This window comes from Bubalus kerabau, chromosome 17, assembly GCF_029407905.1.
Source record: "Bubalus kerabau isolate K-KA32 ecotype Philippines breed swamp buffalo chromosome 17, PCC_UOA_SB_1v2, whole genome shotgun sequence".
In the NCBI taxonomy this organism is placed as follows: Eukaryota; Metazoa; Chordata; class Mammalia; order Artiodactyla; family Bovidae; genus Bubalus; species Bubalus kerabau.
In genome coordinates, this window is record NC_073640.1 from 52,308,261 (window position 1) to 52,332,923 (window position 24,663).

The 24,663-nt window shown below is 57.3% G+C and overlaps 2 protein-coding genes and 1 non-coding gene across 3 annotated transcripts; 2 read left to right on the forward strand and 1 right to left on the reverse strand.

The window, feature by feature from the left end:
- Positions 1-4,791: 4,791 nt before the first annotated feature.
- On the forward strand, positions 4,792-7,408 carry ZFP36 (ZFP36 ring finger protein). The gene is made up of 2 exons (XM_055553623.1): positions 4,792-4,931; positions 5,784-7,408. The coding sequence occupies exons 1-2, from the start codon at positions 4,908-4,910 to the stop codon at positions 6,738-6,740; spliced, it is 981 nt and encodes a 326-aa protein (XP_055409598.1). The 5' UTR covers positions 4,792-4,907; the 3' UTR covers positions 6,741-7,408.
- A 2,909-nt stretch (positions 7,409-10,317) lies between these two features.
- TRNAI-UAU (transfer RNA isoleucine (anticodon UAU)) lies at positions 10,318-10,410 on the reverse strand. The gene is given in 2 exon segments: positions 10,318-10,353; positions 10,373-10,410. It is a non-coding gene; the product is annotated as a tRNA-Ile (tRNA).
- A 1,362-nt stretch (positions 10,411-11,772) lies between these two features.
- PLEKHG2 (pleckstrin homology and RhoGEF domain containing G2) lies at positions 11,773-23,498 on the forward strand. The gene is made up of 18 exons (XM_055551848.1): positions 11,773-12,397; positions 13,169-13,440; positions 13,519-13,619; positions 14,658-14,724; positions 14,859-14,905; positions 15,132-15,282; positions 15,607-15,744; positions 15,925-16,125; positions 16,859-16,951; positions 17,060-17,146; positions 17,738-17,771; positions 17,863-17,964; positions 18,061-18,108; positions 18,187-18,225; positions 18,383-18,399; positions 18,567-18,743; positions 18,849-19,782; positions 19,865-23,498. The coding sequence occupies exons 1-18, from the start codon at positions 12,295-12,297 to the stop codon at positions 21,436-21,438; spliced, it is 4,185 nt and encodes a 1,394-aa protein (XP_055407823.1). The 5' UTR covers positions 11,773-12,294; the 3' UTR covers positions 21,439-23,498.
- The last annotated feature ends 1,165 nt before the right edge of the window (positions 23,499-24,663 follow it).

Below are 24,663 nucleotides of genomic sequence, written 5' to 3' on the forward strand. Positions count from 1 at the left end.
AAATCAACACAAAAACAAAGTCCCAGTTCCACCTAACATGATAACAGTTATCTGCCTACAACACTCTTTCCCCGGGAGAGCCTGTTGGCTTCCAGCCTGGGGGCACACAGCACTCTGGTAGAGATGTGTCAGTCCACAGGCCCACACACTCATAATGAGGCACAGCTGGCCCTGTGAGGTGGTATCAACACAGCAGCGCACACAGATGGGGGCAGGACATCCCAGCAGCCCTGACCCCGGACCCAGCAGTGCCGAAAACCACATGCCAGCAGACAGACGGGAGACACCTGGTGGGCAGCGGGGTGAGAGATGCACAGTTGAGCAGCACACAGGGTGGGAACCGTGCACCAGGAAGCTGAGTTCATGCAACACGCATTCGCTGTGCATCTGTTTGGGGCCAAGCCCTGTATAGTGTGAACCAAAGATCCCTGCCTTGCTGGAGCTGATACTTCAGTGACAGTTAAGTGTGATAAAGTAAAACACAGTGTGTCAGGCAGTGAGAAGTTCCAAGAAAGAAAAGAAATCAGAGAGGTGAGATCAGAAGTAGAATGGGGGCGGGGGTGGGGAGGGGGAAGTATTTAGGAATAGATCTAAAGGTGTAAGGTTTGCACATGGAGAATTATGTTACTTTATTGGAAAACATGAAAGTTTGAGAGTTTAGGTTGGGGGGGTAAATGGATGGTACATGTATTTTGTTCATTCAGTTGCTCAGTTGTGTGCAACTCTTTGTGACCCCATGGATGTATTTATTATTTGTTAAATGGATAACAAGGTTATTTTTAAACCTTTTCTAATCCTTGACCCAGGTCATGAAGGCCTCCCTGAGAAGGCAGTACTGGAGTGAACTTAAAGGAAAGGGAGTAAGTCCTGGACATTCCAGAGGGAACAAGTGCAGAGGCCCTGCCTGAGGCAGAGCTGTGCTGGTGCATTGATGGAATAACGTGGATGCCAGGACCACAGTGAAGAGCCAGGGTAGAAGAGGACCTTAGTGAAGGTTCTTACTGGATTAGCAGGCCCAGAGGAAGATTGTACAGCCTGGTGCACAACCACCCACTCCAGGGAAGGGTGTACATGAGATGCACAGCTGCACAGGGCAAACCAGACCAGGGAGAAACAGGCACACAACCCCTCTTCTCTAGTAGAGAACAGCGTGACCCGCCATCCTGCAATCATGGTGTCTCAGTCCCAGGGACAGTCCCACAAACAGACTCAAGGAACAATCCAACCATGCGAATACACAAACAACCGTCTAACTACCACTTAAGCCACTATCTCCTACCCCATCTCAGACTTTGCCCATCACCAGCTGACTCAGCCCTGCCCTCAGCTAAACGTTATCAAAAGCAGTGAGGCTGGCTTTAGATAAGGCCTCTCAGGTTCAAGTGTGCCTGCCTTTTTGCCCCTACTCTGCCCACGGAGGCCACCGAGAGGAGCAGGAGTGCGCCAGCCACCCTCCCATCATGCGCTGCAGACGTCAGGGACCAAAGTTCACCAGTTTCACTGCCTTGTGATCTGGCCACAAAGGAACTGCTTCCAGACACTGGCCTCCTGGGTGTTTTCAGCTACACCCCAAGGACACAAACACAGGAACAGTATTCACACATCTGATAACCACGCAGTTCCAGAGGTCTTGAACACAGCCAAGCCACCTAGAGCCACACAGGCTCTCACACACACCCTCAGCTCCCAAGCTGTGTGCTCACGGCTCCTCATCACCCCCAAGGACACACAGTCACCCTCAGCGGCCTCCCTCAAGGAGTTCCCAGCTCTTAGTCACTCCAGATCCCATGGTGGTTCAGAGCTCCACACATGTGCAGGTAGGTAGGGAAGTCACAAGTTCTCATGGGATGCCACTTAAAAGGCAGTTACGTTTGAGTACACACTCCCTCACCCAGCGATGGTGAGAGTAAGCACAGAGCGGCGTCAGAGGGTTGTAAGGACACGGCCTTGACATAGGACAGTGGGCTCATTTGTGTCCCACACCTACTTGCCCCACCACACACCCAGGCGCTCCAGGGCAGCCCCCCTTCGCACATGCGGCGCTCACGCGGTCCACACGGACCGCACGGCACACCAGCCGCTGGGCGCGCGCAGCTGTGCACACGGCTCCCGCCAGTCAACCACGCCAGGAGCACACGGGACCAGGTCACACGTGCAGCGCGTACACAGTCTCCAGCTCGCCCGCGCACTCGCGCCGGCTCTCACACCCCCGCGTTTCCCGTCCCCGCTTGTTTTTCTGGAAACTCTGCTCTCCATTCCCCTCCCCCTAGGCCGGAAGCGCTCGCTGTATTTTTAGCCTCTCTGGTTTCCGCCCCTTTCCCCCCCCCCGGCCAGCCTGCCCGGGACCTGCCCCCCTGCACCCCGCGGGGGACCCCGGCCATCCCCTTCCCCACCGTCATTCCAGAGGGGATTCCCGGCTTTCGCCGAGGCCACGGATTTTCCCGCTGGCTACGTGGGGAGCTGGGTGGAGTCCTGCCCTGAACTTCCTCCTGAGCTGGGACTCCTGAGGCCTGGACTGGGTGGAGGGGGGGATGGGAGCCTGGCTCCTCAATCGGAGAGAGAGGGGTTGAGGGCGGGGTGGGGTGGGGGTGGGGGAGGGGCTCAGACTCCTGCGTTTGAGAGACAGGGTGGCTGGGAACCAGGACTCCTGAGTCTGGTGAAGCCACGGCCTGGGAGCTGGGTCTCCTGGGTCTGAGCGAGGAGGCGGCTTGGAAACCCGAACCCCTTGATCTAAGCAAGGAGGGGCAGAGGCCGGGGCTCTTAGTACCCCCGCTCCGTCAGTGTTTAGACGGGTGCTCAGTCCTTTGGCGCGCAAAGCCCCTTCCAGTCTCTTTTGAGAATCTCCCAATCCAAAGCGCCCTGGCCCTCGGGCCGATGACTCAGCATATGGGAGAGGGGAGGGGGTCAGCCTGAGTCAGGGATGGGAACTGCTCCCCGTCTCCAAGGAATCGAAACTGGTATTCCCTCCTCCAGGATAGCGGCTAGAGCCGAGCCGGCCCCTAGGAACCCCAGAATGCCTCCCATCTCTCGTTCTCCCGCCCCTTAGTCCGACTACGAGCACAGGGATTTGGAGCCCAAATGGGCGGCGGGTGCCGGGCATCTCCCTTTTCCCTCCTTTTCCCGTAGTCCTCAAGCCTCTGTTTACAGGCGACCAAAACCCTGGTTACAGAGAGGAACCCGGGCGTCCGGGTCGAGCCTCCTCGTCACGGCTTCCAGGAAGCCCCCCTCCCCCGCCCCTTGCGAGTGAGTCACTGGCGAGAGGGAGGCTGCAACCGTGCCAGAGCCGCCCGCAGCCGCCCAGCTCACGGGACCGGCCGGGAAGGCCCCTCAGCCCGAGAAAGCGCCGCACCAGGGATTCCCCCGTGCTCTGTCGGACGGGCAGATCAGCGAGCCTAGCAGAATCTCCTCACCTCAATACAAGCCCGCAGTCCGCAGTCACAGCCTGCAAGAATGAACTTTCCACCATAATAACTGCACTCCGTGGCAATGATTTATTTCTACCACCGTTTTTTTTCAGTCAGGGCAGCTAGCTCTGGAGACCCCCTTTAAAAATTAGTGTTTTCACCGTATCTTAAGAGAGCATCACTCAGGGCAACTCCTTGACAATAAAAGACTTGTCAATGAGGGGAGTCATTTCTGCAAACGCAGAGTTCTTTCAAGGCACATCCCTTTATGAGAGACCCATCCGACCATCAGTTGGGGATGATCCGTTCCTTCCATTTGAGACAGCTTTCCAGCAAAGAAACCCTCCACCATAATAAAAGATTTCCCCTTTTCCAATCTTGAGTTTTCGAGTGCAAACTTTTTAAAATATGATTTAAGGCCCTGGTATTAGGCTAATGCCATTCACTAACAGGAGAATAACTTGGCCTCTTCTTGCCTGGGTTTCCCTGTGTGTAAAATGGGCATAATACCTCCTTGAGTTAATGTATGTATGTAAGACATTTTCTGCAATTGTGCCTAGCCCAGAGGAAGCCACCAGAAGCGCCAGTATTTGTGTGAGGGTGAGAGGACGCAGCGGTCCTGTATTTGGGAAATGAGGCCCCTTTCCAACCTCACCAGGTGTGTGGGACCCCACACCCCCAATCCTCGTGAGTGGGGGCGAAGAGGGCGGTCCAGGTCTCAGGATCTGGGCAGTTCGGGAGCAAGACCGTCCAGGATTGGGGGGGTCTTCTCTCACTGTTTTGCTCCTGCGGATTTCTGTCTGTGGATGTTTGTTTCTTCCAGTTTTCGCCCCTTCTCTCTGTTTCTGTGACTCTCCCTCCCTCCCGCTTCTCGCTCTGAATTTGTCTCTTTGGGGACTGTCTACGTCTCGTCTTTTCAAGTTCTGCCTTCCCACCTCCCCTCCTCTTCTCACCCTGTCTCTCCTCCTCTGTGCATGTCTCCGTGTGCGTAGCTCCCCCCGTGTGTGTGTGTCCCCATGTTTTTCTCTTTGCGTCCCTCCATTTCTCTCTTGCTCTCGGTTCGCCTCTCCCCTCCCCTGTCGGTCAGTGTCGCGCGCGCACGCCCTCTCCGCCTCTGCCCTTGTCAATTCCCCAGGGAGCCCTGCCCCCACCTCCGTCCCAGTTCCCTTCTCCGCGCCTCAGTCTCCAGCCTTGAAAACTGGACCGACACCCCCACCCCCAACCCCACGCACTCCCCGCGAGGTCGCGACCGCCCGCGGGCCCCGCTCAGGCGAATTCGGGCCGGGGTCCAGGCGGAAGGGCTCCGAACCCGGGCCGGCCGTGCTGCGCTTGGGGCGCGCGTCCGGGAAGCGCCCCTCCAAGCCCCGCCCTCTCGGGCCAACTCCCCTTGGCCCCGCCCCCTCTCTGGTCAAATAAAAGTGGCGGCTCTTCCACTTCGCCGCAGCGTGACTTCAGCGCTCCCACTTTCTGCCGGCTCCACATCCTTCGGCCATCTGCGCCGCCATGGATCTCGCCGCCATCTACAAGGTGAGCCCCCCAACTGATCGGCACCCCGACGTCCGCAACACCTGACTCCCTTCTCAAACCAGGGCTTTCTAAGGCCGCAAACAAATTCCCGCCCCGGACCCGCCCCCCCACCCCCCGACCGGTTTCCCTTCTCAAACTGGAACTCCGTAGCGCTTCACACCGGCCCGGGGTTCCTGCCTCCCGTATCAGATCAGTGTGATCCTCTGGGGATGAAAATGGAGCCTGTGGCTTTCTGGTCTCGGCCCCAACACGAGTGGGGTGGCCCTCGGAGATGGAAAGCTGGAGAACTTTTCTCAGACCGGGGCTGTCTGGAGGCGGAAATGGCCCCCACACCTGGCTTACCCGAGTAGTTGCTGAGGGCGCGGTTTTGCGCGGAGGCGTTTCTTGGGCTGGAGTCTCCGGGTGAGCGGGAGCCGACTTCTGTCTCTTCGCTCCCTGCCCCAGAGGATCTTGGAACTCTAAACCCGAAGAGATCCGGACTCCTGGCTTAATTTTGCCCGCTGTTCCACTTGTGAAATTGGAGAAACCGATGAGCGGGGTCAGATCCCGAGAGGCCCAGAGGCTTAAAAAATTGGAGGACAGCGGTCTGTCCTGACTTTAGGGCCCCTCTGATCCAGCCGGGAGAGCCGAGATTCCTGGGTCCCTCGGGATGAACTTAAGTCGCGAATAAACCTCCAAATCGGGATTCTTGAGATCCGGAACCCGAGTTGTTGTGTTTTTTTTTTTCCTTAGGGCGGGTGGGGCTGAGGCCGGGAGCCCACAAACCGGACTGGCAAGCCCTTAGTTGCCCTGCAGCTGGGGCGGGGCGTCACCCTGTATTTTCGGTGTCTTAACCGATCGTTGTTTCCACAGAGCCTCCTGTCGCTGAGCCCTGAACTGCCATCCGACCTCGGAGAGACTGAGTCCAGCACGAGCTGGGCTTCCTCGGGACCCTGGAGCCTCAGCTCATCCGACTCCAGCCTGCCTGGGGTCGCTGCCCGCCTGCCTGGCCGCTCCACCAGCCTGGTGGAGGGTCGCAGCTGCGGCTGGGTGCCCCCACCCCCAGGCTTTGCGCCCCTGGCTCCTCGACCCAGCCCGGAGCTGTCGCCCTCACCCACCTCGCCTACCGCGACTCCCACCACCTCATCCCGCTACAAGACTGAGCTATGTCGGACCTTCTCAGAAAGCGGGCGCTGCCGCTATGGGGCCAAGTGCCAGTTTGCCCATGGCCTGGGTGAGCTGCGCCAGGCCAGTCGCCACCCCAAGTATAAGACGGAGCTCTGCCACAAGTTCTACCTCCAGGGTCGCTGCCCCTACGGCTCGCGCTGCCACTTCATCCACAACCCCAACGAGGACCTGGCTGCCCCCGGCCATCCCCATGTGCTGCGCCAGAGCATCAGCTTCTCAGGGCTGCCCTCGGGCCGCCGAACCTCGCCACCACCAGCAAGCCTAGCAGGCCCTCCTTCCGTGTCCTCATGGTCCTTCTCGCCCTCCAGCTCCCCACCACCGCCACCCGGGGACCTTCTACTTTCACCCTCTGCTTTCTCTGCTGCCCCAGGGACACCTGTGTCCCGAAGGGACCCCACCCCAGCCTGTTGCCCTTCCTGCCGAAGGGCCACCCCCAACAGCGTCTGGGGGCCTGTGGGTGGCCTAGCTCGGAGCCCTTCTGCACACTCCCTGGGATCTGATCCCGACGAATATGCCAGCAGCGGCAGCAGCCTGGGGGGATCCGACTCACCTGTCTTTGAGGCTGGGGTTTTTGGGCCACCTCAGCCACCTGCCGCCCCCCGGCGACTTCCCATCTTCAATCGTATCTCCGTTTCGGAGTGACAAGTGCCTGCCTAGTTCAGATCAGCTGGATCTTAAGGGGGGCCATTTCTCGTGCGTGGGTTCCACAAGGGGTCCCGGGGCTGTAGGGAACTGAAGGACTCGTAATCATGTATTTCTCCCCACCTTCCAAAGTGCATTAACTCACTCCCCTGACCCCCGCGCTGGGGCAGGTCCTCAGCGTGCAGGCTGTTCGGGAAGGAGTGTTTTCTGGGGTCTTTAAAAATCATGTAGCAAGTTTGAGGGAGGTAGTAAGCCTCTTCTCAAACTTCACCCCTGCCCAATGCTGTGAATATTAAGCCCCCAATGCCCCCTTCCAGTTCTTCCTAGATCCTGAGGCTCCAGTGTCTGGTGATTGGAGCCTCACCTGAAAGGGAATCCTGGTGCTCAAACTTCCCTCCAAAAGCAAGTAGCCAAAGCCATTGCCAACGCCCGGCTCTCCCACCCCCGCCTTTGGGCCCCTTATTTATGACGACTTTATTTATTCTAATAGATTTTATAGTATTTATATATATTGGGTCGTCTGCTTCCCTTGTATTTTTCTTCCTCTTTTTGTAATATTGGAAACGACGGAATAATTATTGTTATAAGTATACACTATAATATATTAAGTAATATATATTGTTAAAAATTTATTTTTGTGGTTTTTTGGAATTTTTAAATAAAAGAAATCTGTGTGTAAATTGGAATCCCGGCTGTTGTGCGGTCTTGAGGCAGTGAGATTGGAGGGGTGGACGGTGTGGCCTTTTTTAGAAACGGTGTGGAATCAGCCTCGGGTAGCTCCTCCAAATCTACCCAAAGACAAGGCAATTGCGGCACTTACCTGGCAGGAAGTGACGTCACCGGGCCCAGCCGTTCACCTGAGAGGGTGGGGCCAGGTGAGATCACCCGAGAGGAGCCGGGAGAGCCAGTTCCCGGGGCGTGGGGTGCGCTGAAACTCCTGTCCTACCGGACTCCTCGACCCAGCTCTCGGCAGGGCGCGGGCGGGGACGAGATGTTTCCGTCCCCACGGGGCCGAGGGGGGAGGGCGGGGCGGAGTGGGGAGGACGGAATGTGCTGGGGCTCGAGCCCAGGGCGGGCGAAGGCAGGCGGCCGGCGCGGCTGGTGGGGGAGGGGTCGCCCCGGAAGCCGGGCCGTCCTGGGGTCCCACCGCCGGGCCTTCCAGGACCGGAGAGTGTGGGGATACGCAGGTTTTCGGACTCTTGGGGGAGGCATCTTGAAAGCCTCAGGATTCTAGAATCTCAACACTGTGGAATCTCAGACTTGGTCTTCGGGAGACCTAACACTAGAACGTTTAAGAATCGCAGAACTGTAGACTCTGGGTTTCCGGGCCCCTTGAATCTCGAATACCAAAATCTTGGCCTGTCGGGATTCGAGAGGCTCGGGATTGCGGAATCTCGACTTCTGAGCGGTGGAAACTCGCGGTCTCTCGCCCCAGGCGGGGTGGGAGTCGGCGATCGCGAGGCCAGGGAGGGTGGGTTTCGGTCGGGGCGGGGCTCCCAGGAGGGCCGCGTCCTCGGACCATACAAGGCAAGAGGCGGCGGGAACCACCCTGGGGCGGAGGAGCACGGCGCACCGAGCCCGGAAGCTGCCCAGCGTCAGCGCCTGCGCCCCGCCCCTTTCCGCCACGGCCTGCTCCCCCTTCGACCCCTGTTTCCCTCCTTGCCCCTGCTTTTCCTCTACCCCATCTTCCCTCTCCTCTCCCCAACTCACGCCTCCTCCTCCCTTTCAGTTCCTCGTCGCCAGACCCTCCTGCGCCACCCTTCCCCTCCCCTACTTCCCCACCCTCTCCGGTTCTTCCCCTCCCCCCAGCACTTCTCGCCCTTTCCTCTTTTTACTTTCCTTTCCTTCTTTCCCCCCATCCTCCGTCCTCTATCCCGTTCTCTTCACTTCCAGTTCCCTCCCCTTTCTCGCTCCCTTTCCTTTCCACTCTGCTCTCCCTGCCCACACTCTTCTTCCCCTTGGTTCCATCTCCCTCCTCACCCCATTTCTGCCCGACCCCATTCCCTCCTAGAGTGCTCATCTCTTCCCCTCCCATCCTCATGCCTCCTTGACCTCTCACTCCTTGGCCCTCTCCCCTAGCCCACTGGTGGGCCCTAACCTTTGATCTCCTCTCCCACGAAGCCCTCCCGTCCCCGTGCTCCGTTTTGGGAAAGGGCTGGGGAAAGAGAGAGACAGAAACCCAGAAATGTTGGAGAGGAAGCGCAAGCTACGCAGATACATGCAGACACTAAAAGAACAAGAAGTAACACAAAGGGTTCTTCCCTTTGCAAAAAAAACAGATACTCTGCCCCTTGGAAACAAATAAACCCTTATTTGAGAAAACAGCACCTGCCACCAGCTACCAGTGCAGAGAGCCGGTCCTCTTGACTTTTTTCCCCTCAAACCCACAATCCAAACCAACAGCAACCCTGTCTGATTCACTTTCTAGAGATGTTACAGCCCACCCTCCTGACTCCTCTCTAGCCCCACCTGCCCTTACCTTCAGTCTCTTCCCCACTCCCCCACTAAACAACCAAAGGGAAACTATCATGACACCTCAGTCAGAACACATTAATGCCAAAGTCCTAAGTCCTCAACGCCTACACAGCCTGGCTCTCATCTTCGGTCACTCTTGCTCTAGTCATTATGGCTTTTGTCGGTGCACCTCAGCCACAGGGCCTTTGCACTGGCTGTTTCTGTTGTACTCCCCGAAGTATCCCAACAGCTTGCTCCCCTTCTTCAGGTCTCTGCTCAAATGTTTTCTCAGAGATGGTCCCTGACTACTGTTATTGCAACCCCCTTCCTACCTTGCTCTACTTTTCCCATGATGTTTATTATCACCACCTAACATATAAAATTACTTAAATCTTATATTTATAGCAATCAGCCGCCCCCCCCCCCCCACCCCTTCACATTCGAGTGTCAAATCCTCAGAGGCAGGGACTTTGTCTTGGTCACTGCTGTATCACTCACATCTAAACCCCAAACAGGAACCAGTCACATAGTGGTCACAAGCTTCAGAATTTGTTGAAAAAAATAATCGATTCAGAAACGAGGAGAGAGAACTCCAACACACACACACACACACACACACACACACACACACACGATAGTAACTATGAGGTAATTGATGTTAAACACTAATTATTTCACAATTTACATGTATCTAAAATTATTTTGTTCACCTTGAACAGCGATTATATATATCGCAATAAAACTGGAAGAAGAAAATCCAAGATAGAAAAAGATGGACAAAGAGACAGTGTCACTTACATAGTTTGCTGAGGACCTGACACTGCCTGACACATCTACAAAATTCTTTTTTTTTTTTTTTTTTTTTTACAAAATTCTTAAACTGAGATTTAGACCGACTCAAATTTCCAGACATCTAAGAGGCAACACCACCCCCTGGTGACGAAGAGGAAAACTGCACCTCCCCACAATAGAAAACACTGCCTAACCGATCGTAGCCAGAGTCCCAGGATTCTTTCCAGCCTAAAAATTCCGACGATAGTAATGTTTATTCTTTTAAGTGACGTATATGTTTCGGTTGATTAATAAGAACAAATTTATAAACTGGTAAGAGAAAATTAAAAACTGCTCCAGGTGAGGATCGAACTCACAACCTCGGCATCGCTCCGCTCGCACTGCCATATAAGTACCGCGCGCTAACCGATTGCGCCACTGGAGCTTCGGCCGCACCCCTGCGCCGCGAAGTCCTTCAGTCATTCCTGGCCACGTGACCTTGGAGGCTAGCTCCGCCTCTACTTTGTATATACAAATAGGAATCTTTGGATTGGCCGATAGGAGAAAGTGTGTTACCAGTTCCGGCTTCTCACGCCTGGAGGGCTCTTGCTGTAAAAGGGAAAAGTCTGCAAGGCTTTTGGTATGTGGGGGTGTAGCCTGTCCGGGACCGCCTTCTCATCAATATTCAGAATCCAGGGAGGAGAGGTCTTAACCCTTTGCGGGCTGGCCGGCCGGAAGGCGGCCCCTCCCCCCTGCGGGCGGGAACAGGATATGAGCCCGGGCGGGGGGGGAGGGGAAGCCCCAGGCGACCGCCCCCCACCCCACCGTTGGGACCGGACTCTCCAGCCACAGATGTGGCGCCGCCGCCGCCGCCAGATCCTGGTGCCATCCATCCCGAAGCCTGAGGGGTCCACAGTTGCAGACTCCAGCCGTCCGAAATTCTGCACCGCGTCCTGAGAGACCCCGAAGCCCAGGCCCCAGCGTCCAGGCAGGCTAGAGGACCCCAGATATCCAGGTGCCCAGCGCCCCCTCCTGGAGGAGGAGCCAGGAGTCCGGGACATCAGCCCCGCGCGACCCTCGAGGCCGAGCTTCCTGCAACCGGTTTCGAAGAACTTAGGATCTCAGACCGGAGATTCCCTCCAGAGTTTTTCCCAGAAAGCTGAGCCCAAGACTCCAGGGACTGGAGGAACTTGGGATACGGACTCCTAGAGCCCCATCCAGCCCGTTGGGGGCTGAAGCGCCCACTAAAAGAGGACCCTGGAATTTGGGACTCTTCTGCGCTCCCGTCTGGAAGTAGTTTAACCCCTGCTCTTAGAGTTAGGGAACTCAGGAATCCAGCCCTCCCCCCACCCCACGACCCCGTCTAGAAGACTCAGGAATTTGGGTTCCCAGTACCCCCATCTGAGACTCGAGCGTCGAGGCTCCCAGCATCTTCCGTTTAGAGGACGAAAGAAATCTGGACCACTGCGCCCGGTTTTCCGAGAGACCCCGGATTCTGGTTCCCGGAGCCGGAGAGCCCGAAGTTCACACCCCTGACTTGCAGAGACCCTAGAGTGCCGGCTCTGCGCCTCCCCGGGGACCTTGCTAGGGTCAAATAGGAACCGGGCTGCCTCGGTTCGGGGCTGGAGACTCCCGGGGAGGTGAGGGTGAGGCGAGGGGCCCCGAAGGGCTGGGGGAGGGGGCGGCGCCGCAGCCGCTGAACAATGAGGGGGCGTGCCGGCGGGGGGCGAGCGGAGGCGCCGGCGGGGAGTTGGGGGCTAGAAGGCTGTGGGGAGGCGCTGCGGCGGTGGGGACAGTGATCGGATCTCGGAGGGACTTGACTGAAAGGGGTCGAGGACTCAGGGCCAGCGCCCCGACTCGCAGCCCTCCGTGGGGGAGGAAGCCGTCTGCAGGACCCTGGCATCCGGTCCCCCAGCCTCCTCCGCCCTCCCCTGGGACCCCGCGGCCTCCCGCCCACGGCTTTTTCCCAGCCCTGCCCCTCGCCCTCGGCTCCAACCGGAGCCCAAACGTTCCCAGGATCCCTGAGCCTCCGGCCCCAGACACACCAGACTCACAGCTTGGGCGACTCTTGTTCGCTTTACTCTTCTTTGTTTCACCCTTTCCGTTTTTTTCTGTGTTATCTCTCCTTGCTCCCCTCTTTCGATCACTTTGCGACTGTCTCCCGCATTAGTTACTCCCAGGGCCCCCTCCCTGGATTCAGACCATCCTCCTAATTCTCAGCCCCCAGTCTGTGAGTCGGGGGTGGGGGCGGTGTGGAGGCAGGAAAGTCTATGGGGTCCTGGTATCCCAGAAGGGGGTCTTTCTGCAGAAGCCGCTGAGCCACTCAGCCATGCCCGAGGGAGCCCGTGGACTGGGCCTGTCCAAACCCAGCCCTAGCCTCGGCCACAGAGGTGAAGTGTGTGACTGTGCGGCTGTGTGTGACCCTCGGACAGGTGAGCGGGTGAGGGAGGGGTGGAGCCTGCTGGGCATTCATTCTTTCATTCAAGACCCTGCAGCCTCCCAGGCTGACCCAGTGCAGGCAACACAGGCTGACCAAGACAACCCCGGCCCTCCTGCACAGAGCTCCAGGTCCGGTAGGGAGAGGGACTCATCCTGAGGCCCTGAGGGAAGCCCAGCATACAGTGGTCAGGGCTGGCTGGGATGGGGAAAGCTCAGAGGGCCATGGGGACCCTGTCTGGGAGATCAAGGGAGGCTTCCTGGAGGAGGGGGATATCTAAACTGAGAATTGAAAGATGAGGCGGGTGAATTGAGAGAGGCCAGGAAGAGTACTCTGCGCAGGGGCACAGAGGTGAGAAGAGACTGCTTATTTGAGTAACCCAGAGAAGCTGAGTGTGCCTGGAGCCCGAAGGGTAAGAAGAGGTGTGTCTTGGGAAAAGAACATACTGGAAAGGTCTCTAATGGCCACCTTGCGGAGGGCCCTTTGGATCTCAGGAGTTTGGACTTTACCCTGAGGGCAGGAATGGGATTATCCTCGTGAGAGTAAAAGAGTCAGGCTAAATAATAAAGTTCTCCGAGGATGACACATGGAGGTGGATTCAAGGAATGGGGGCCAGCAGTTCAGAGAGGACCCTGCCTGGAGAGGACAGGGCTGATTAGAGGAGAGGGGAGCACTGGGAGAGATGTTGATCAGGGGTGGGTGAGTGTGGGGGCTGAGCACTTACTCAGTTGGGGAGCCCCTCTGATGGCTTGTTCCACAACCCCAGCAGCCCCTGCCACCCCCGCCATGACCTCCCCGCGAGGTTCTGGGAGCTCCACGTCCTTGAGCACTGTGGGCTCTGAGGGAGACCCGGCTCCGGGCCCCACCCCAGCCTGCTCAGCCTCGAGGCCAGAGCCCCTTCCAGGGCCCCCCATCCGCCTGCATCTGTCGCCTGTGGGGACCCCGGGTTCTGCGAAACCCTCGAGGCTGGAGCGTGTGGCCCGTGAGATCGTGGAGACAGAGCGGGCCTACGTCCGGGACCTCCGAAGCATCGTGGAGGTGAGGCGGGTGGGCACCCCAGTGCCATGGGGACCTGGGCCAGCCCCTCCACCCTCATAACCCCAGTCATCCCCACAGGACTATCTGGGCCCTCTGCTGGATGGTGGGGTCCTGGGGCTGAGTGCGGAGCAGGTGGGCACGCTGTTTGCCAACATTGAGGACATCTACGAGTTCAGCAGGTCAGGGACGGGTTGGGTGGGCAGGGGGGTGGGCTAGGGAGCTCAGGGAGACAGGCTGTGTTCTAACCCAAACCTTTGCGCCCAACAGTGCCCTGTCCAGACTGGAACACAGGGTCTTATGATATTGGGCAGGGATCACCATGGGGAATGAGGACCCAGATGAGGTCCAAATATCAGGATGGATCCAGGCAATGAGATGGGGCTAGCGCCATGTCAGGTCATGGACCGCAGTGAATCAGACTCCTGTGGGGCCTGAGGATCATGACAGTGTGAGCATTTGTGTGACTCGTCCTGGGAAACCCCGCAGTCCAGACAAACCGGGATGGTTGGCCCCCCCAGTGAGGAGGGTGCTAGAGTTCAAGGAGAGCGTGACACCTACGTGTCTTGATGACACTTTTGTTGTTGTTCAGTCGCTCCTTTGTGTCCGACTCTTTGCAACCCCATGAACTGCAGCACACCAGGCTTTCCTGTGCTTCACTGTCTCCCGGAGCTTGCTCAAACTCATATCTACCGAGTCGGTGATGCCATCCAGCCGTCTAATCCTCTGATGACGCTTAATTACACTTTTTTTTTGGCCTCACCGCTTGGATTTCGGGATCTTAGTTCTCCAACCAGGGACTGAACCTGGACCCAGCAGTGAAGGCACCTAGTTCTAACCACTGGACCACCAGGGAATTCCCTAATTACACATAAAGTTCTTGCGGGAGGTTTGTGAGTCACAACAAGTTGTCAGGGTCACAACAGGATCTTAAGATTATCACAGCTCTAAGGGTCCTGACACCCCTCTCCCGGGCTGTGCCCCATGAGGTCCCCAAGGCTCATGCTGCCTTTGACAAGATCTCAGGCTGAGGAACGTGATGCTGCCCAAGGACAGCATCTGAGCAGGTTGCCACCTCCCACGTCGTGATCAGAGGACCCTTCATGTGGACGTGACATCCCATCCTGGCAGCTCACCAAGGCCCAGCCTCCTGGTGTCCTCACAGGGTGGCGGTGTGGGGGCAGGGTGGTCCTTCACCCTTTCTCTCTGCCCCTCCCCAGTGAGCTCCTGGAAGACCTGGAGGGCAGCAGCAGCGCCGGGGGCATCGCCGAGTGCTTCGTGCAGAGGGTGAGGCGAGGGCCTGGGCTGGGGCCTGGGTAAGGGGGTTGGGGTGGGAGGGGAACAAGCCTGGGCTAGGCTTGGAGGGAGGGGTCCTGAGGAGTCAGGCACTGACGTCTCCCTGACCCCCTTGTTGCCCACAGAGTGAGGATTTCGACATCTACACGTTGTACTGCATGAACTACCCGAGGTGAGGGCCGAGAAGCACCTGCTGGGCCCCACAAGTTGATGTGCGCTAGCTGAGCTCCCCCTAGCCCAACCCAGTTAGGTCCCAACCCGGCCAGACCGCGACCATGTTTGCCTTCTCCCTAACCCCAACCAGCCCCTGAGAGTTCCCAAACCCTGGTCACTCCCTGACCCCTCCCAGCCTGGCCCACTGTAGCTGCCCATCCCCCTGACCTGTGCTGTGTCCCCAGCTCCCTGGCCCTACTCCGGGAGCTGTCACTGTCCCCGCCAGCAGCCATGTGGCTGCAAGAGCGCCAGGCCCAGCTCCATCACTCGCTGCCCCTGCAGAGCTTCCTGTTGAAGCCTGTCCAGCGCATCCTCAAGTACCATCTGCTGCTGCAGGTCAGCTGTGGGCCCCCGGGGGGCTGCCTGGGGAGGGACGAGGTCCTGTCCATTGGCCACCTGGTGGTGCATCTGGAGTGCGGACCCTGGAAAAGCTGGGCCAGCCAGGACCGGGGAGGCCTCTGGTCCCTAGAAACTGGGCCAGCGCTGGGGCAGTGTCTTGTTAGCAGTGGGGGCTGGTTCCAGCTGACTTCACTTCCTGTCTTTGCTTGCTTGTCTGTCTCCGTCTCTGGCTTTCCATCTCTGCCCCTGCCTTTCTCTCTCTCTCTCTCTCTCTCACCCTTCCTCTGTTCGTCTTCCTCTCTCTGGGCACCTGCCCTCCAGGAGCTGGGCAAGCACTGGGCAGAGGGCCCGGATGCCGGGGGCCGTGAGATGGTGGAGGAGGCTATTGTGTCCATGACAGCGGTCGCCTGGTACATCAATGACATGAAACGCAAACAGGAGCATGCTGCGCGCCTCCAGGTGACCCTGGGGGAGGGCTGGGACCCGCCAGGGGTGGGGGAGCAGTGTGGACATGAGGGCATCCGGTCAGGAGTTGGTCAGAGCCTTGGAGGGTGGACTGGGACAGCACAGTCTGCTTGCTAACCACCCTGTCTTGATTTGCATGCACCGCCCGCCGGTGTGTTCCTGGGGTCCCTGCAGGAGGTGCAGCGGCGGCTGGGCGGCTGGACCGGTCCAGACCTCAGCGCTTTTGGGGAGCTAGTGCTGGAGGGCGCATTCCGAGGTGGTGGAGGGAGCGGCCCCCGACTTCGAGGGGGTGAACGGCTGCTCTTTCTGTTCTCACGGATGCTGCTCGTGGCCAAGCGCCGGGGACCGGAATACACCTACAAGGGCCACATCTTTGTGAGTTCAGGGATGGGGGCAGGGCCGGAATGTTACCTGCCAGGTATATTCTATACAGAGCTGTAGAGCCAAAGGCGTGGCTAGGGGCAGGGTACACATGGATGGGCAACTTGCTTAAAAGGACCACGTTTCCTTGAGTCGAAGAGCGGGGTAGGGTTTAATAAGGAGGGGCGGGGAGGGTCAGAGGTATGCAGAGGTGATGCGGATCTAGAAGGGGAGGACCTGGATTTGCCCACCAGGCAAGCATCTACACTACTCTGCAGTCACGTTTTCTTGATCCAGATGAGAGTGGGAGGGCTGGTGAGGGAGAGCTGAGCCCAGCCTGGTGGGGAGGGTTGACGGGGGGAGGGGACATCTTTTATTTACTTATGGATGCACTGGGTCTTGGTTACTGTGAGAGCTTTTGTCTAGTCGTGGCGCGGTGGCTTCTCTTGTTGTGGAGCACAGGCTCTGGGGTGCAGGGGCTTCAGTAGTTACAGCATGTGAACTCAGTAGTTGCAGCTTGCAGGCTCTAGAGCCCAGGCTTAATAGTTGTGGTGCAGGGGCTATTCCGTGGCATGTGGGATCTTCCCTGATTAGGGATCAAACCCAGGTCTCCTGCACTGGCCTGCAGATTCTTTACCACTGAGCCACCAGGGAAGCTGGAAAGGGGACATCTTTTAGGAGGAGGGGGCTCAGATACACTTGAGGGGTACATGGATGAGTCTGAGGCCTCTCTCTGCCCCTCACCCAGTGCTGCAACCTGAGTGTGAGCGAGAACCCTCGAGACCCTCTAGGGTTCAAGGTGTCCGATCTGACCATTCCCAAGCACAGGCACCTGCTCCAGGTGAGCACAGGGTGGGTCTGGGGAGGCAGGGATTTCCTGCCCCCCAAGTCCCTAGACCTCACAACTGGCTCCCAATTCCACCCCCACCGCACCCCACCCCACCCCCAGGCCAGGAACCAAGAAGAGAAGAGACTGTGGATTCACTGTCTCCAGCGCCTCTTCTTTGAGAACCACCCCGCCTCCATCCCTGCCAAGGTACAGCTCCTGCCACCACTGGGGTGTCCTCAGGGTGCTGGGGACCCATGCATGCACGCTCAGTCATGTCCAAGTCTTTGTGACCGCCCTGAACTATAGCCCACCAGGCTCTTCTGTCCATGGGATTTCCCAATCAGGAATACTGGAGTGGGCTGCCATCTCTAAGGGATCTTCCTGACCTAGAGGTTGAACCTGCGTCTCTTTGCATCTCCTGCATGGGCAGGAGGATTCTTTTACCACTGTGCCACTTGGGAAGGCCCCCCAACTCAATAGCATTGAAAGACCCTGAGTGCCAGGGACGGGGGTCGGGGCGCTGTCTTAGAGCATGATAGTTACATTCAAAGTTGGGTTACCTGGGTTTCAATCCCAGCTCCACAACATCCCTGCTGTGTGATTCTGGGCAAGTAACTTAACCTCTCTGGCTTCAGCTTCCTCACATGGAGGAATAATAGTGCCAACTTCGTAGGGCCGTGGGGAGGATTCGTCAGTATCAGTCATGTAAGGTGCCTGACAGGTAGCAGCACCGTTTAATCAGGCCAAGCCTGGTTCTCAGGGCCCAGCCCCCTCAACCCGCATGCTTATTTTTTTCAGGCAAAACAAGTCCTCCTTGAAAACAGCCTGCACTGTGAGTTGGGACCTCGGGTTGGGAGGATGTGACAGTAGAGGAATCGCTTCAAAGAAAAAGTAGATTATTAGCCCCAAATCTCTTCCTGTAGGTGCTCCTAAAAGCAAGCCTATCCCAGAGCCCCTTACACCCCCAGTTGGGTCTCCCCGACCGCGAGATGCTAGAAGTTTCACTCCTGGACGAAGGAACACAGGTAAAAGAGATGGAACCCTGAGGTTCCCCCTCATGCCTCCCCCAGGAACCTTGAGTGGGGGGTCCTAACAGGGTTCCGATCTACCTCTCCCCACAGCTCCATCACCAGGACCCACCGCTACCCGTCGCGGCCGCAGACAGTCTGGTGAGTACCCTCCCCTAAAAGTGGACTTGGCGTCAGGTGGGGGAGCAGGCCCCTGATATCACTGTGTCTTCCCCTTAGAGCCTCTGAAGGACCTTTACGTCATGTTTCCACACAACGGTGAGTGACTGCCCAGCCCAGCCTGGTGCGCCCCTGTCTGTTCCCTGGGACTCCCGGGCGTCGCGCAGGAGGGGTGATGGGGCCACTCATCAATAATGAGGAATAACACTTGTTCCTACATCTCACTCTTTCCTCTTTCTCATCTCTTCCTCCCCAGCTAAGCCTAGACTCAAGGTGAGAGACATTCCGGGACCCGGACTCCTGGGTCTACCGGGGGAGGGAACTTGAGTTCCCAAGTCCCGGGTCTGAAGAAGAAGGTGATGGGTCCTGGATTCCCCGTCCTCTGAGGGAGGGGATTGGGGCCCCCAGACTCCCGCCCTCCTTCCTTGCCTTCCTCACAGCACACCGGCAGTGCAGGGGAGCTCTACCCGCCCCTGGAGCCTCAGCCACCAGGTCCCACTTCTGGACCCCCTGAGGACCTGGAGGACACAGGACCCCCCACGCTGGACCCTTCTGGGCCCTCAATCACTGAAGAAATCCTGGAGCTCCTGAACCAAAGAGGCCTCCGGGATCCGGGGGTGAGCCAGGCGTCCCCTCCCAGTGTCCTTGGGGCTCCGGGCCTGGGTGGGCACAGCCTGGGATTCAGGGGACCAACCCACCCTGACACCTTTTGGCTTCCTCAGGGCCCACTACAGCCACCCCCCCATGATGTTCCCAAGTTCCCCGGAGACTCCCAAGTGCCAGGCGACAGTGACACCCTCACATTCCAAGGCCTACCCAGCCGAGACTCTTCAGAAGAGGAGGAGGAAGAAGAACTGGACATGGATGAACGGGAGCCTTCCCCACTCCACGTCCTGGAGGGGCTCGAAGGTTCCAGTGCAGCTGAAATTGCTGACATTCCCAGCCTTTCCAAAAGCCCCGACAGACCCAGCCTCCCTGAAATGCCCAGCCTTTCTGAAATTCCCCAGATGCCCTGCCTCCCCAGCCTCTCTGACATTTCCAGTGTTTTTGAAATGCCCTGCCTTCCAGCCATTCCTAGCGTCCCCGACATTCCTAGTCTTTCCAGCGCTGCCCCCCAGCTCCCCTGTGACTCCTGGCTCCAGGGACCCCCACAGGAGCTGGATGAGACTCTAGCCACCCGGAGAAAACTTTTCCCTGGAAGCACTTCTGGAAAACTGGGCGAGCCCTCCTCAGAAGGCAGGGCAGGGCGAGAGGAGGATGAAGGAGGATCATTCCCAGAATTCCAGCCCCCAGATGTCACCCAGGATCAGGGATTCTCACATGAGCTGGAGTTCCGCTCTTGCTCTGAAATCCGGAGCGCCTGGCAGGCCCTGGAGCAGGGGCAGCTGGCCCGGCCGGGTTTTCCTGAGCCACTGCTGATCCTGGAAGACTCGGACCTGAGTGGAGGCGGTGGCAGTGGAGGAGGGAAGGCGGGAGTCCCAACTTCGGAGAGGTCAGCATCCCGAGTGCGAGAGTTGGCCCGGCTTTACAGTGAGCGGATCCAGCACATGCAGCGGGCCGAGACCCGGGCATCGGCCAACGCACCCCGCCGCAGGCCTCGGGCTCTGGCCCAGCCGCAGCTGTTACCTGGCCTGTTCCAGGAGCAGGCCGAGCCAGGTGAGGTCCAGGTATGTGGTCAGCAGAGGTGGCCCCACCTGGGGGATCTGTCCTAACTCGACCCATCTGTCTTTGCATGCAGGACCCCTGCCTGCCTTTGGACACGTGCTGGTGTGTGAGCTGGCCTTCCCTCTGACCTGTGCCCAGGAATCTGTCCCCCTTAGCCCTGCTGCCCGGGTTCAAGCTGCCACACCTTTGACTAAGCAGGGAGGCTGCCAGGACAGCCAGGGTCTACATGTTTCAAGTTTACTTGAGCAAGACCATCTGAGCCTCCAGGTTCCAGCTGCTACCCCCCTGCCTGAGCAAGGAAGCCTCTGGAATACCCAGATTCCAGCCGCTACACCTTTGCTGGAGCAGGAAGACCCCCAAGACAGCCAGACTGCAGCTATTACAATTTCACCAGATCAGTGCCACCTGGAAATCCAAGCTCCAGCTGCCACTCCTTTGCAGGAGCATAGAGACCACGTGGATACTCAGGTTCCTTCTAGCACCTCATCTCCTGAGCAAGGAGGCCATGTGGACATCCAGCTTCCCACCAACCCAGCTTCACCCAAGCGGGGAAGTTCCTCTGATGTCATGGTTTCAGCCACCAGTCCTGCGCCCAAGCAAGAAGGCTGCTGGGACAGCCAGAGCCCAACCAACACCCCTGTAACTAAGCCAGGAGGTTCCAGGGATGTTCAGTCCCCAGCCACTGCCTGTGGGCCAGCCGTCGATCCTTTGCTTATACACAGAAGCAGCCTGGATCCTCAGATCCCAGCTGATACCCCACTGCCCTTGCAGCGTGACCTCCCAGACATTCAGGTTCCGGGTACCTCACCTTTGCCTGTACACGGAGGCCACTTGGACCGTCAGATCCCAGCCAATGCCCCGCTGTCCTTGCCCCAGGACCACCCAGATTTTCAGGTTCCAGCTGCCAAACCTTTGCCCCAGACAGCAGGCCTCACGGACGCGGACACCCAGGTCCAAGCTCTCCTGCCTTTGCCCCAGCAGGGAGGCCTCCTAGACACCCAGGGTCGTGCCGCTGCACCTTGGCTTCAGGAACAAAGCCTCACAGACCTCCAGGTTCAGAAGCTGACACCTTTGTTGGAACAGAAGGGCCTCACGAATGACCAGGTTCCAGCTGCCACGCCTTTGCCTGAGCAAGGAGGCCCTACGGACACTCAGGGCCTGTTACCTACCCCAGTCCAGACCACCGTGCTTTTGGCCAAACAAGGAGGCCCCTCGGTCTCTCATGCTGCCAGATCAGAGTCTTCAGACTTGACTCCACCCCACAGTCCCCCACCCCCGACACGGAAGCTCCTGGGCCCCAATGCGGCTGCCCTTTCAAGATACCTGGCAGCTTCATACATCAGCCAGAGCCTGGCTCGGCGACAGGGGCCTGGAGGAGAGGCTCCCCCAGCCTCCCGGGGCCCTTGGTCCTCCTCTGCCCCGACGTCACGGGCACCTTCACCGCCACCCCAGCCCCAACCCCCACCACCCCCAGCCCGGAGGCTCAGCTATGCCACCACGGTCAACATCCATGTCGGAGGTGGCGGGCGGCTACGGCCAGCCAAGGCCCAGGTCAGGTTGAACCATCCTGCTCTCTTGGCAACCCCCCAAGAATCTGTGAGTCTCCGCAGAGCCCAGGGGGGCCCCGATGCCCCTTTCCACATGTGAGTCAGGATGTCGGTGTGAGTCAGGACGTCGGCTTCCTTGAAAAGCAAAGACTTCAACTAGATGCCAGAGACCCTCAGAATTCACCTGGAAGTCCAGACGCTGAACACAGGTCTAAAAATTGCCGCAGCTTTCTGACACCTGGAATCTTTGGCGAATGGTCTTTGTTACTTACCTGGATTAACCCAGCAGGATGGGGAAGGGGGTGTCATTAATATTTTGTTAACTCATATGGAATTGTGTATCTTTTTCCCTTCTGGAGGCAGTGGGGATGACAGAATGCAGCAATGAATAGGAAGGCCTGATACTGCACAAACCAGTTGTTCTGAAAATTTGGGGAATCTCAGACTCCTCTGAGAATCACTGAAAACTGGATCTATTACAGTTGGGTGTATGAGTTCAGAAGGTTTATAAACTGCTTGATGCCTACCCAGGAAAGCCAAGTTAAGAAGTCCCCACCCCACCCCTCCCCCCGTCCCTCCCCCAAAAAAGGTTTTCCCAAGCAAATCCCTTGAAATCCCTTCCTTTAGCAGTTTATTCAATTTATGTGTCCCACTGTCATCCAGTCATCTCATCTTCATAGCCAGTTGTACCCATCCAGCTGTCTCCATCATCTCTCTCTCTGTCCATATCCTACCCATAGACTTGTTTATTCAGCTATCTCCACCCTTTTCAACCATCATCCTACCCCACCCCCCATCTAGCACCCATTCCTTCATAAATCTACCATCCATTACCCCACCTGTCTGCCTTCTCCAGCCAACTCTATTCATCCATTCGTCCCTCCATATTCCCATTGCTGTCCATTCATTCATACATTTCATCATTCAGTCATCTCCTAATCCATCAAGCCAACCAGCCATTTAACCATCTCTACCACCAGCCAGCCAGCCATTTTAATCTCTTTCAATCCATCCTTCCTACCTGGATTCTTCTGGGTCTTGGTCTTGGTACTACAAAACTACAAGACAGACAGTTCCATGCTAACACCAGAATGGATTGGGTTTGGGATTCTGGGAGAAGTGTCCCACATCTGCCTGATTTCTCTTGGCAACCACTCTCCACCCTCCTAAGTATTCCATTTTGATACCCATCCATCCAGTTCTTGTATTGATCCTTTTACCTGGCCTCTCTCTAGTTGGGGGACCTCTACAGTGCCTCAGTGAACCCCCACCTCCAAAAGTCATTCAGGTCTTAAGAGACAAAGGCTTTTATTCTAAGATCGTTCTGTCCCTCTCACAGCAGTGGAAGGCCCAGTAAGCAGCACAATTTAAAAGTTTCTTTGGTAATATTAGCTTCTTTCATTGAGCACTTAACCTCTTGTGTTCTAGATCTTACTCAGTCTTCCCTGGAATTCTCAGACACCACAGCATCATGGCTGAGTTGAAGCCCCAGCTTTTCTAGTACTTTATGTGGAAATGCCCCCCCTCCCCCACAGCCTGGTTGCCTCATCTGTATGATGAGGACAACAGTATCCGCCTTTATAGGATCATCCACAAAGATTCAGTGAGCATACCCTTACTTCCCAAACGTGCTTAAGCCTGATTCTTTACCAACTGAGCTATGAGGGAAGCCCCCTGACTTAACTAAGGCCATGATCAAATCAGATGCCCCAGGATCCAGTCCCAACCCATGATATCAGAACCCCCAAGGCAGGAGCCCAAGAATCTGGTTTTAACAATCAGTTAACAGCAGCAAAAATGCTGTTACTGAGTTCTAAACTACATACCACAGGCATTAGTCACTATTTCAGCTCATTCCCTTTGAGTCCTCAATATCCCTAACAGGCAACTGAGGATCTGTAATCCCCACTTTAGAGATGAGGAAACTCAGGCAGAGAGGATACTTGCCCAGTCACGTGAGTGGGAAGGCGCAGAGATGGGATTCAGCCACACAGCCAAGCCTGAGTCAGCACTCTTGACTGTCAGGCGCTATTCCTGCCACTGGGGGTACAACAGGGAACAATTCCTTGCCCACAAGAGGTTTGAAGCCTGGTACTCCAAAGGCCCTAGGTAATTACTGATCATTAGCTAGATAAAGTGAACAAGGCCTGGCTCGGTAAATGTTAGCTGCTGGCTTCCACTCCTTTATTGAGTGGGTACCATGCCATACACCAGGGCATGGGCTGAGTCGGGCTCCTTGGCCTGGACCTGCTCCACAGCAGCCTCCCAAAGGTCAGGACTGAGGCTGGCCCTCCCCGCTTCCGCCCCCAGCTGCACATTCCCAGCTTAAGGAAAGTTCCCAGCCTGGCCCAGGCTCCCAGCGGCGCCGGAATTCTCGGTATTTGAGGAGGCGGCAGCAGGGAGGGTGAAGGGGGCCATCTACGCCAAGGCCTGGAGCCTACGCCAAGGCCTGGAGCGAGGAAGGAGGCGAGTCCCCTTGGCCACTTCCAGATGTGTCCCAGCTGTGCCTCTGGGAGGGAGCCAGGAGCCTCAAATTAAGAGGGTCTCTGGGCCCTGTGGGAAAACCCTGGGCACTCGGCCTGCCTTGCCCCCTCCTGGTCCCTGCCCCCAAATCCCATCCCTCCTGCCTGCCCAACTCCTACCTCTGCCTCACGGCCCCAGCTCCAACGCCTCCTCATGAATACTTTTCTTGCCGGTCTACTACAGCCTGCCTTTTGTAAGCTGTAACTAAGACAGGCTTAGCGGGAAAGTAAGGTCGGCTGTCTGTGGCGCGCCTTGGGACAGTGCTGCCCTCCTGGGGATGTTTAGGTTAATGCCAGTCAAACCCAGTTAGGCAGTTATTAGTAACTCCAGCTTCAATGCAAAACTTGGTGAGGTGGTTACTTTGCCACTACGCTTTCTCAGCAGCTAAGGTGAAGATACCTGCCTGCCACCCACCTCCCAGAGATGGTGTGAAGACAATCCAACAGTACATAGCCTGGCACCTAGTGGAGCTCCACCAACCCCACCTCCGTGTGTAGTATCTATTTTCTATACCCGAGTACCATCCCACAGGACTGTCCTGTCAGTAAACAGCATTCTCCTCAGTGCAGCCCAGCTTCACGGCCACACGTGGCTACTGTTTCATCAGTAGGGCAAACACACAGAAAGGGCAGCAAGTCAGTAAATCCCAAGTTCCTTCCCCAGTTTTTACTTTTGACAGTGCTGGGTGTCCGTTGCTGCACAGGCTTTCTCTAGGTGCAGAGCGGGGCTCTCTGGTTGCGGCGCACGGGCTCCAGAGCACAGGCTCCACAGCTGTAGCACACAGCTTAGCTGCTCCACCCCA